The sequence below is a fragment of the Osmerus mordax genome, chromosome 21 (genome assembly GCF_038355195.1).
Source record: "Osmerus mordax isolate fOsmMor3 chromosome 21, fOsmMor3.pri, whole genome shotgun sequence".
Lineage (NCBI taxonomy): Eukaryota > Metazoa > Chordata > Actinopteri > Osmeriformes > Osmeridae > Osmerus > Osmerus mordax.
In genome coordinates this window covers 10,457,602-10,469,695 of record NC_090070.1, presented here as the reverse complement: position 1 = coordinate 10,469,695, position 12,094 = coordinate 10,457,602, and the positions used below count along the sequence as shown (strand labels likewise).

General features: G+C 45.8%; 1 protein-coding gene across 1 annotated transcript; it reads left to right on the top strand.

The window, feature by feature from the left end:
• Positions 1 to 2,131: 2,131 nt before the first annotated feature.
• Positions 2,132 to 9,658, top strand: neurl1aa (neuralized E3 ubiquitin protein ligase 1Aa). Its single transcript, XM_067259859.1, has 4 exons — positions 2,132 to 2,257; positions 8,649 to 8,905; positions 9,143 to 9,464; positions 9,636 to 9,658. The coding sequence occupies exons 1-4, from the start codon at positions 2,224 to 2,226 to the stop codon at positions 9,656 to 9,658; spliced, it is 636 nt and encodes a 211-aa protein (XP_067115960.1). The 5' UTR covers positions 2,132 to 2,223.
• The last annotated feature ends 2,436 nt before the right edge of the window (positions 9,659 to 12,094 follow it).

Below are 12,094 nucleotides of genomic sequence, written 5' to 3'. Positions count from 1 at the left end.
CTCTCTCTCTCTCTGTCTTTCTTTCAAAGCGAGATGACATGACAGCTGCGTGTGCATGCCATGAAAAACAGGAAGTGCGATATACCGTTCAAATGGGAAGTGATGCAGTCTGGTATGTACAATGGTATGTTGCTCAAAGAATGCAAGGAAGGGACAGCAAGTAAGGACCATGTGCAACAAACTTTCCCCCGTCGGTGTCTCTACAGGACACCAGGACTACCCGCAGGTGAACCTAAGCCTGATGTCAGCCTTGAGTCTATTCTTGGGAGTCAGCTGGCATCCTGCCAACCAAGTCTCCTTTTATTCTGCCTCCCGCGAAGCTGAAGGCCGAGCTAACGTAACGCTGTTACGTCATTGTCTTGCTATACTGAGTAGATGACCTGAACTACTAAGCCGACACCTTGTTGTGTATGAATTGATCCTTCAGGACTGGTGTTCTGAAGCAGGACTGTACCTGAGCAGCCCTGTGTACTAGTGAGTCCAACAAATACTATTGTATTGTTGACCTTATAAGCCATTGGTGATATGCTAACTGTAAGGGATTAGTATCATATACTATTATATATCGGATACTGGGGTCAGAATACATGGGCCAATAGTATTGAGAATCCTCATCTCACACTTAGTATTGTTGCCCTGGAAACTGTCCTCACCATATGGCCATTCATCAGTAGCGGCAAACCCCCTCAAAGTTAAGTTCAAATGTTCCACAGACACTTAGCAGAGTGGTTTCGCTTCCAATGTGTGTGCCATGTGTGAGTGCCTTGCCTAATCTACACAACCAAACCTTGGATTTGCGGTCCTGATTTCCTTTTGATCAAAGTCAATGTCTTGCCCTTGTGTTTGTTATGATTACATGGTCATAATCGTTAAAAGTGAAAGGAGAAATGGTAGAAACGTAAAAATTATTCCCAGAGGGCTACATTTGTACTGTTTTCAACACAAACAGGAAACCCCAACAGCTTAGCTCACAAGCTGTTTTACACTAGGCAATGCGTCCATTGCACAAAAAAAATTTCAAACAGCAATCGCAACCATTTATCAGTTTCACCCCTCTACTTGCATCATCAGGATTGTAACAGTTAAGTGTCCACGTTCAATATCTCCTGGTCATTTACTCTGCCTGGACTCTGTAGGTTCTTGTGAGTAAAAGTAAACAGTGCCATCATCAAAGATGGATGGGTCTTGAGGTCACTATGGTTACCTGATGACAGCTCGGGTCAGTGGCGTAGGAAGGGGGTCACCTGGTGTGTTTGCCAGGGGCCTGAGGCTCACGGGGAAGTAGGGACTTGAGGTGAAAGACAGAGTGGTGAGAGTAAAGAATGTGACCGCCCGCTCTCTGGAGGCTCAGGATCCAAACATAGCCCCGGTCCACTCTTCCTCTTCCTCTGACTATATGAGACACACACACTCTCACACACACACACACTCTCACATACACTCTCACACACACACACTCACACTCACACACACACACACACACACACACTCTCACACACACACACACACACACACACACACACACACACACACACTCTCACACACACTCTCACACACACACAAACACTCACACACACACATGCTTGCAGACCCATGCGTGTACGGGGAAAGTTGCACGCTGGTTTCGCTCTCTGACCTCCTTTTCTCTAAGTCACTCGCTCAACATCTCTTTCATTGTCTCTTGTTCTCTCTCCCTCCTGAGTTCCTACTGCCCCCCCCTCCTCCTCCCCAACACACACACACCAACACACACAAGACACACCATACATAATATACATTTAAATACACACACACTCACTGATAATGTATGTAATAACACTTCCACATAACAGATTAAAAGACATGAGTTGAATGTCCTGACCACAGACCGGTCAGATTTGCCACCACTCTTACTCAAACCAATGCTGTATGCTGATTCGGAAGGAGGGCGGCACCGATGGTGTTAACCGCGCCTGCCTTGACTCCACCTTTTATGTAAATGTGTGCGAGTGTGAGCGCTGAGAGATTGGTGAATGGGGGGAGTAGCCTTCGGTGCTTCGCTCAACGCTCAGGGAGGTGTGAGTTGGTTTGTGGAGCGCTGTGTTTATATCTGTATTGGGGGGACGAAACGTCCGTTTCTGGTTGTGGATGTGCCATCATGTCCTCTTCGTTGGAGTGTGGACCAAGAGTGTGTCAATAACCTTTTAAAGCCAGCGATAAGGAGACTTTTCTTGGAATTGAGTCATGGGTGGACAGATAACGCGAAATTCCTTGTATGGTAAGGAAATGTAAAAACGTTTCGGCTTTATGTCTTTTCTTGATCCGTTTTTAAGAGAAATATTTTTTTTTATTGCAATGCAATTCAATGCGTAACGTTTGAAATCACACAGTCAATTGATGGTTTAGTTGTCGCGTAAATAACGCTTGCATATAGGTAGGCTACTGTTTGGCCCACCCATATCATTTCTCAGAGCTGTCACAATGCAGTTAATTATATATAATTCATTCATTTGTATGCACATTAATTGGTTCTGGGTTTTTGAGTATGAAGGTTTCAAACACCGAATATATACCGTGGTCTAAGCGAAAGCTTGCGGTTTAAAGGAGAGATCCTAAACTCTCTTTGGATCAAAACTAGCTATACAGGTTACCTGTTCAGGCAGTTGTTTTTGTGAAGTCGGCTAAGTTGCGGGGCTTTCCCAGAGTAGGGTAAATGTTCCAGTTGCGTAGCGGGATATCCCTCTCTTGGATTGTTTAATAGACACAAAGTGTGCAGCTGCACTGTAACCCTGCCAAAACAAATCAATAAATCAATTAGTGTATATAGGCTATGGCAGTCCATTCCGTAGCCCCATGTATTCCCAAACTCCCAGTAAAAAGCTCTGATGCACAACATAAAATTGTCTGCACATGCAAGTAGCTGGCACAGTGTCAGTTCATAGATAAAAATATCTGCATGGAGCATGTTCCACAACATTCACACACTCGCCGTGCATTGAATCATTGCACTTTTCTCAAACGACATAGACCGCCGAGTTGTATCCGTGCGACAGGGCATGCGCGGCACCTGTGGTGCCCTGTAAACAGGTACAGTACCCCTCAGATCGGCTTAGTGACGTCCAGCTGAGTCTCATGCTGCCTCGCAGGCCCTTCTCTGACCACCTGATGCTGCGTTCTAATTAAAGCCCATAGATTAATCCAATTAGCTGAAGAGGGACAGACAGGGACAGCGGTAGGGCCGGGCCGAGTAGCTGACAACCTCACCAGGATCAAGGTCACGTTGAGCCTCGGTGAGAGAGGTCTCTGGGGGTTTGGGCTATGAACTCCGCTCAGGGCCTGCACACTTGGTCGGATATTATGTTCATGTATAAAATGTAGAAGGTGAATGCGAATGTACTGTCACGTTATAGAACATTGACTTGGTTGACAAGGTTAGAGAACTTCTGTTGTGACGCATACAGCATAGTCTTTTTGTCTCTGTGAAGGAGCAGTTATTCTACTTTATGACAGTTACTAAGCCGTCAGTGCCAGTTTAGTTGTAAAGGCAAATCTTCAAAGTTGACTTTAATTAGTTTAAATCTCTCATATGATGGTAACCCTTAATGCCTTGATCATAACTCATTAATAAATCCTAAATGAATTAAACATTGTATGAAGTGTTCCACTGGGTGGTTGCAGGGCTAGGTCACTGTTCTGTTGGCCTGTACTGCATTCAGCAGTATTTTAGATGAATATGTCTGTGGTTTTGGGAGCTTGATTACGTAATTGAGTTTTCTACTGAATGTGTGGGAGCACTTTTTGACTCTCTCTCTCTCTCTCTCTCTCTCTCTCTCTCTCTCTCTCTCTCTCTCTCTCTCTCTCTCTCTCTCTCTCTGCCTCTCTCTGCCTCTCTCTGCCTCTCTCTGCCTCTCTCTCTCTCTCTCTCTCTCTCTCTCTCTCTCTCTCTCTCTCTCTCTCTCTCTCTCTCTCCTATGAGAGTGAACATAACCACCGTTATTTTGGTCCTGAATCGGGCCCAGTCTCCAAGTTCGACTCTTCGTACTGCTAATTTTGTAGTCATGGGACTGCAATGTATTCAGTTATAGAGCCTGGAAAGAATTGGAAAACGAATATTTCCAGAAAACAAACTGTGACGTCCATGTGATAGTGTTTTTATGTGGTGGGTTACTGTCTCATGACTTCTGTACAATACAATAAGTAGTAGGCCCAATGAAGAAGAAAGAGAAGAGAGAGATAAAGAGAGGGCTCCTTTTGTGTTTTGACAAGCCTGGTTGCCATGGCATTGCAGCAACATATGTCTGAGTGGCTTCGGCCTGTGCCAGTCATTCCTGGTTAATATGGGTCAAATAACGCACAGTGTGACAGTGCGCACACACACACACATGCAATAAATACTGTATTTACCTTGACAATATACACCCCCCTTTTTTATCATGTTCAGTTGGCAGTTTATCCTCAAGGGAGTGGCTTACATACACACAAAGACTTTGTCAGTTGAATTCTGCCATTCCTAATCATTCAATCAATCAATCAGTTACTCATAATAACAAACTTCTCCCAGTGAACTAACTTCTCATACGCTCCTGCCAGGCGATAGAACGCAAGACATCCGATACCGTAGTCGAGTCTTACATGAAAATGATTTATTGATCAGGGTTACATAATCCCCGTCTCTAAGAAATGAATCGAAGCAGAGCGGAAGGCGTCACAGCGACTCGTGTCTTTATGAGCTCAGACGGCTCACCTTGCACTCCTCTGGGCGGTTACAACAGGACAGTCGTGCCTGAATTATTCATGTGATGGTGGCCGGGTTTACCTGAGGAGAGGCAGACAAGGGAAGGGAGCTATTGTCGCCACGGTAACGCACATTTTCCCAACGGACGCAAGAAAAGCAGAAGCTGAAATGTAGGGAGTTTTTCAGTCTGTATTTGGAATGTGACGCAGTGTTGCCAGTCTAGGCGACCTATCAAGTGGAAATCAATATAGTGTTGTCTTTTTCTTTGCCTAGCAACACATGCGGCCCCCATTGTTACCAGAAATGTGCGCTAGTAGCATAGTAGGTCATAGTTACAGTACAGCTGCAGGTTCTCTCTCTATCACATATAACATTTTCAAGGAACCCTATGTACCTATATACATAGACAGACGGATAGACAGACAGATAGATAAGTGTGTGTGTGCGTATGTGTGTGAGCACTGTGTTGGTGTGTCTCCCGGATTTCTGGCTCATGTCTCCAAGGATGTGTATTAAGCCGATGTTCTTTGTGTAACAACAAACCATGGGTAGCCTACCAGGTGGGCACCAGGACGTAATTGGGCCGCTCTGTTGCTCAGCGGGGGGCCTTGGATTTGGTGACAGTTGCCTAGCGCTCTCCGCTGTACTTGCCTTCTGAAAACATTGTCATGGTGATATTGTTTAGTGATCTTGTATGCTCGAATGTGATACAGTAATAGCGGCCACTGTCAATGTCAGGGCAACAGCTAAGAGGAAGTGGAAATACTAAGAATCATCAGAATCTTTGATGACACCCTAAACATGTTTGTTGCTGTATGTTTTTGAGGACAATAGAGACGGGGAAACTATTGTCAGACTAGCTTCTAAACCGAAACAACTGTTGCTACGAGGAATTTGTTTAACCAAATGTCCTGAAAAAATATTTGAATGATTATCTTAACTGAGGCAGACTTATTTGCATATAAATGCTATTAGCCTACACACTACAGTTTGTGTAAATGAGAAAAACACGTGCTCGGTCCGACCCTCGCCTCACTCTTCATACGGATAAAATAATGATAGTTTAGAGGCCAGTAGTGGCCAGTTTGACAAGGCTAGCTTGGATCTGACGCAGGGTTTTGTCACACAGTAAGCCGGTTTTCATCTGGGGGAATTGAGTCGTCTTGACTGTTGTCATTAGAGGAAGTCTGTCACACTTCAGGCTACGTGAGGAGGGAATACTTTCCTCAGTGTTTACCCATAATAAGACTTCACTGACCTTTCAGAGAATAGTCCTGCAAGGCGTTTTAATCTACAGGATAGACACTCTCTCTCTCACACACACACACACACACACACACACACACACACACACACACACACACACTGTACACACACACACACACACACACACACACACACACACACACACACACACACACACATACTGTACACACACGTAATGAGGATGGCGCTGTGTTGTGGGAGGCAGCTGTCAGATGGTTTAGTTAACTACCGCCATTTTAAGGCCTTTTATGTCCTGGGTCACATTGAGGGCACCGTGGTCACTAACTTAGCTTTAGCAGAGACACGTGCTGGACCAATGTTGGGCCAGATCCTGGGTGTGACACCCTGGCCTGGACACAGTATTCCCCAACGGAGATACGCCTTTATCTTATAATGATAAAGGTCAGTTTGTGCATTTTATTTCCTTAACATTAATAACGAAACAGCATCATCAAAAAAGCTGTTTTACAAATAAAAACTCTCGAGCACGTTGAATGATGAGAAAAGTGTGTTTTCTTATGAGGCAAGACTGTGGCGGTCTCACAGATTGTCCACAGACATCTCACAGAGAACCCACCTCTACAGATGGACAGGGATACTATCAGACTTTATCTTTGCATGCCTCCTGTCTGTTGCTCTGTCTGGCATTAGGACTGGACAGTGTCAGAGAAGATAAGAGCCCGGGAAAAACAAGAAAACGTTTCCCAAGCTTAACTTCACGTAGCATTGTGTGTGTGAGTGCGTGTGTGTGAGTGCGTGTGTGTGTATGAGAGTTACACGATATCGCTGGGGGAAAAACTTCCGGATTTCCAATAAGTTGCAACCAGGAGAAATGGTTGCTGTCCCATAATGCTTTGCTAACAAATTAAATTCAGAGAAGCAAATGTTGTCTCATGGTTTCCGAGCAAACAGTCAGCATCTTTCGTCATCTAGCTGTGTTACCACGGTCTGGTCTGCAGATCCCAGTCCTTTGACGCATGGACGCAGGGTTGCTTAGGAACATGGATTCACACTTAGCCTTGGTTTTCCTCCAGCAGCTGTGTCTCTGCCCCTCCCTTTATTTCTCTCCTCTTTTCTTTCTTTCTTTCTTTCTTTCTTTCATTTTCTCCCTCTCTGTTTTCTCTCTCCCTACGATTCAGTGTTTTTGTGCCTCTCTCTGTTCAGTTCAGTTCAGAAAAGGCTTCATAGGCACAAAAAACAAGCACAAGCAACAAACTAATAACGATAACACCGATCCACCTCTTTCTCTACCTCTCTTTCCCCCTGTCTTTCAGCGCAGGATAATGCATTCAGAGCAATCTGCTTGGACCATGTGTGCCACATTCAATAAGTGCTCTCCGGTGGCCTTGGCTAAGACAAAGGACACAATGCCTAATGGAGCCTAAAGACTCGTTTTATAGGCAAAATGGAAAGCACACTGCCAGACAAACACAGGGACTAGTTTGTGTGTTCATGTGTGTGTCTGTTGATATAGCCACCCGAATACTGTCTAAAGGGCTTATCGGCGCACCTCAGCATGTGATTGGTCGTCGTAACCTTTCTTTCGGTTCTCAGTGGAAAGGTTATCAGTGTGGGCGGGACTTGTAGACACTGCTCAGTGACTGTGGCCTAATAGGTTGTACCATACGATAAACACAGATTTTATCTCTCAACAGAAATAAGACTAAGAAATATTTAAAAAAAGATGCAGATTTGGTCAAATATTCTTGAGCCATGAAATCTAGACAGTTGCGTTTGTGCAGTACTGGTTCTGTAGAGTTCTGTGACTGTCTGGGGACAGATTCTCAGACGCCACCTGCTCCTTCTGTGATTGGGAAACACATTCATTCACTCTGCATCTCATTAGTAAATGCAGCCAATTACTGCACTGATGCTTGGCAATATGCAAATGAGTACATTTCGAAGTTACTGTACTAAATCCTTTGTTAAAAGAGTCTTTGTCAGCCAGCATCCAATTTTCTTGTACTGCTACAAACCTCCAATAAAGGTGACAAATGGTAGGTGAGAGTTTTACAACCTGATTAAATGAGTACGTTTTGTATTCGGTTTCTCTCCAGTTTGTCAAGTGCGACACATAACTCATTAACATGGATTATGGGTAATAAACTGTACAGCCAGCGATGCCATACCTGCCCTGTGCCAGGTCGTTTGTGCTCCAACAGACTGTAACGTCCAATCAGGTCAGATCTGGCACATATCAGCCAATCAAATCACTGGTCTTATTTCCTGGACTTAATCTGAAATTGATAGGGGTCTAAAATGCAATAAGTAAGCAGAGATGGGAAATTGGATTTCCTGCTCGGCCATTTTGGACCATTAAACAACTGCAGGCACGGACCATTTGCTTTTCACTGGACACATGATGGTTATTGTGGTTCGGCCATTATGTCTGAGAGAAGAAATATCTGATTCAATTTGGAAAGAAATTAGGATTGCTAATCCCAATGTACTGTCAGAGTGTGTAACTGTGGGTCTGAACCCTGGTCACATTAAGGATGTTGTGAGCTCTAGCACATAGCCGATCAGTATGTTAAAAACAAAAATCCCTTGCGTAAGCTCAGAACACACATACACTCACGCATTCACCACACCCGAGAGTTGATCATTAACGAACAAACACCCATGCATGAGAAATGCTTGACTTGCCCTTTCTCTGTCCTCCCTCCAGACTCCTTGGGGGGCCAGTTCCCCGCGGCGGCGCACCGATGCCACCACAAACCCAAGCGCCTGCTGCCCATCCAGTGTGGCGGGAGCAGCATGACCGCCGGTCTGACCATCAGCCCCTTGCTGTTCCACCCCAACGCCAAGGGCGCCCAGATCGTCATGGACCTGGCCCAGAGGATGGTGAAGAGGCAGGCCAGCTTCTGCAACGCCATCACCTTCAGCAACAGGCCCATAGCCCTGTACGAGCAGGTCCGGCTTAAGGTGAGAGATGGGTCGTACGACAGGAGGAAAAGGATGCTTGTGATGGGCTTATGGGCTTAGAGGATAACATCACACGGAAAACATGCACCCACACACACACACTTACAGACACACACACATAATGAGATTGAACAGGTAGATCTCTTACCTTGTCGGCCGGTGCTTCCCCCTGCCCATCAGTGTCTGTTTCACATGGTTGCGATCATTCTGAACTCGGATTTCCTCCTCTTCCACCAGATCACCAAGAAGCAGTGTTGCTGGAGCGGAGCTCTGCGTTTGGGCTTCACCTCCAAGGACCCGTCCCGTATCAACCCAGACAGCCTGCCCAAGTACGCCTGCCCCGACCTGGTCTCCCAGTCAGGCTTCTGGGCCAAGGCCCTGCCCGAGGAGTTTGCCAACGAGGGCCACGTCATCGCTTTCTGGGTGGACAAGAAGGGCCGGGTCTTCTACCGGATCAACGAGTCCAGCCCCATGCTGTTCTTCAGCGGCGTCAGAACGTCCGAGCCCCTCTGGGCTCTGATCGACGTCTACGGGCTGACGCGAGGGGTGCAGCTGCTGGGTAAGATGGCGGGTGTGGGTGGACTTGGAGGGCCGGGTTTGAGAGGAAGAGTAGGTGTGGGGCTTGCTATATTATATATAAATTCAGGTCATGGGTCTGACTCATGGTTTTAAGTCTGAATGAATTAAATGGGAGTTAGTCTCTCACTATGTTGTTCTGCGTCCATCATAGGACCAAATCATTCAGCTAAGTGATGCATATTACTATTATTAATATATGATTATAGTATCATAGTGAAGTGGAAAGTATTCAGGCTGAATGCTAGGTCATTTAGGTCCCTCAAATTTGAGAGGCCTAGTATCTATTGTAAACGTGTCTATTTTACATGAGAGCCATGACCCTCGCTTACCCAACCTGCAGGATAGCCCGTTCCTAACTGATGGAAACAGAGATCAAAAGGCTACCTTTATCTGACCAACATTTAGCCCTGTTTACAACTGTGTGGCAAGATCCATTAAATGGCAACGCCCCTGTGCATTAGCAAGGCATGCTACGTAGCTTAGCATGCGTGCCTCAAAGGCATGGCACAGGCTAGCAATGCCAAGCCTTTGATGTGGCGACGTGGCGCTTCTATGGATTATGAATGTGTCAGATCCCCAGGGTTCCAGTGCTGTCATCTCCCTCCAACCCCCACAAACCCAGCCCCCTGTTTGTGTAAAAATAGACGAGAGGTCACATGTTTTCTGTAGATAGCACATTTAGATTCCTATTGTGAGGAGTGCTGATTGACAACACAAGGCTATGTCTGGCTCAGCTAGCCATGGGGTGTGATGTTTTGCTGCCGGTGTAGGAGTGAGCAGCGATGACAACTGTGCCCTAACCTGTATTCCTCGATAGACTGATCTGTCAGTGTGGGATGTAACCACATGTCAGATAACGACATGTTATTACTGACATACCTATCGTTGGGTCGTATTTCCCACCAAACCAGAAATTGCGTAACAGGGAGGGGAATAGAAATTCTTGCTGTCTTTTTTGGACATTTTCTGTCTTCCAGGGTAAAGTCAGATGGCAATGTCAAGAGTTGTGAGCGAGCCCCTTTGGTGAAACACGTGTTTTCTAGTTTGAACAGTTTGAACTCGGTGCTACATCACTCTGGGAGTTCCCTGACCTCTTTGTAAACTGCTCAGAGCACAGAGCTCAGATCGCGGTTCAAATAGCTCTCCCCGATCCAAATGAAGTCAATCTACCCCACTTTTTTTTCAATCAGGCCATATCTAGGGCAGCCTAGAGAGCATGGGGCGGGGGCCACTGCAGGAAACCTCAGGGGCCTTCTGACTGACATCTGCCCTCACACACTGGATCTTGTTCAAGGGTGTGGAACTGTGCTGCGGAGACAGATAGACAGATAGAAACACAGTTAATCATATGGGCAATCGTTATTTGTCACTTGAGAAAGGCTATTTGTCATCATTGAACCTTTCGTTGTCTGGAAGAACCACATCAGATTAGCATTTGAGGCTTATCCTTTGTGGGGGTAGCTTCCCTGTAGCCTTCATCTGCCTTCAATCATGCACCCACTGCTTTAGAACAGACAATACATTTAGAACAAAAGCAGTTAAAACCGCTTGGTCGTGTCTCTCCACGTGAATTCAGTTGTAATCCTTTTCATGGCTTTCACTTTGGTACAGTAGCATCTTACTGTAGGAGGATTTCGATTGAAATCTCCACGCTGGAACTCTAGCCTGAGGGACGTTTCATGCGTAAGTGGTTTCGGCTCATGCACCTTAGAGTCATAATGTTTATTAGAGGGAGGCTTCCTCTGAGTTACCTTCACGCACGTTGCTTTTATTTACTTGAGAGAGAACTACACACACATCCATGCAGGTTTACACACAGACACACACACACCTCCCAGGCAGCCATCACATCCCATTCAAATCAATGATGCTACCTGTCCCTGAGAATTACCCTCTCTCCCTTCTGCCGGTAGATGCATTAAATAACACTTTCTATTAATGTAAGTGAATGGTTCCAGTGTGTACACGTCAAGACAGATCTGTTTTCCTGCTTGGCTCAATGCACATTGCCCTCCAGCTATACTGATCTAAAGTCAGAATGTGACCTTCGTTTCGTGTGGGAAAGGCTTGGTTGGCAAAGAGGATGGCCGATCTTAAAACTGATCTCAGATCCGAGAAGTCATCTGACTCGAGCTTTATTTAAACAACGATCGTGTTTGTCTAGCTACGGCTGCTGCCAACACTTTCTACAAAATAGATACTGTTCTTACCACTAGCTTAAGTAGCCTATGTAGCCTGCATTCTCATGCCTTTGTTGTTTATGTGTTCCACGTGTTCCATGTGTTCCACTTGTCCCACGTTCTGGAACGGTTGTTCCATAGGTCTCCACTACAGTCAAGGCTGAAGGTGAAGAACAAAGGAAGGCCCCCTGGTTGCCTGTGGCGACAGTACGGCGGCTTCTGATGAGGTGACACACAAGGGGACATATCTATCCTTTCATAGGTCAACCGATAGAAATATGTTTCGGTAGAATTACAGGTGGAGAGACGATTTGAACGTGTTCACAGACACCCTCAGCAGGATAATGACCTCACCTTGTTTCTAATGGAACTGAGACAGGAAGAAATATGGGATGGATAAATCTGCCCCCCCCTCTACCCCCATCACACC

Coding starts and splice junctions, on each gene's coding strand:
- neurl1aa (XM_067259859.1), top strand. CDS start 2,224: ATGGGTGGACAGATAACGCGAAATTCCTTGTATG. Junction 8,906..9,142: donor ACGAGCAGGTCCGGCTTAAG/GTGAGAGATGGG, acceptor CTCTTCCACCAG/ATCACCAAGAAGCAGTGTTG. Junction 9,465..9,635: donor GCGAGGGGTGCAGCTGCTGG/GTAAGATGGCGG, acceptor CGTCCATCATAG/GACCAAATCATTCAGCTAAG.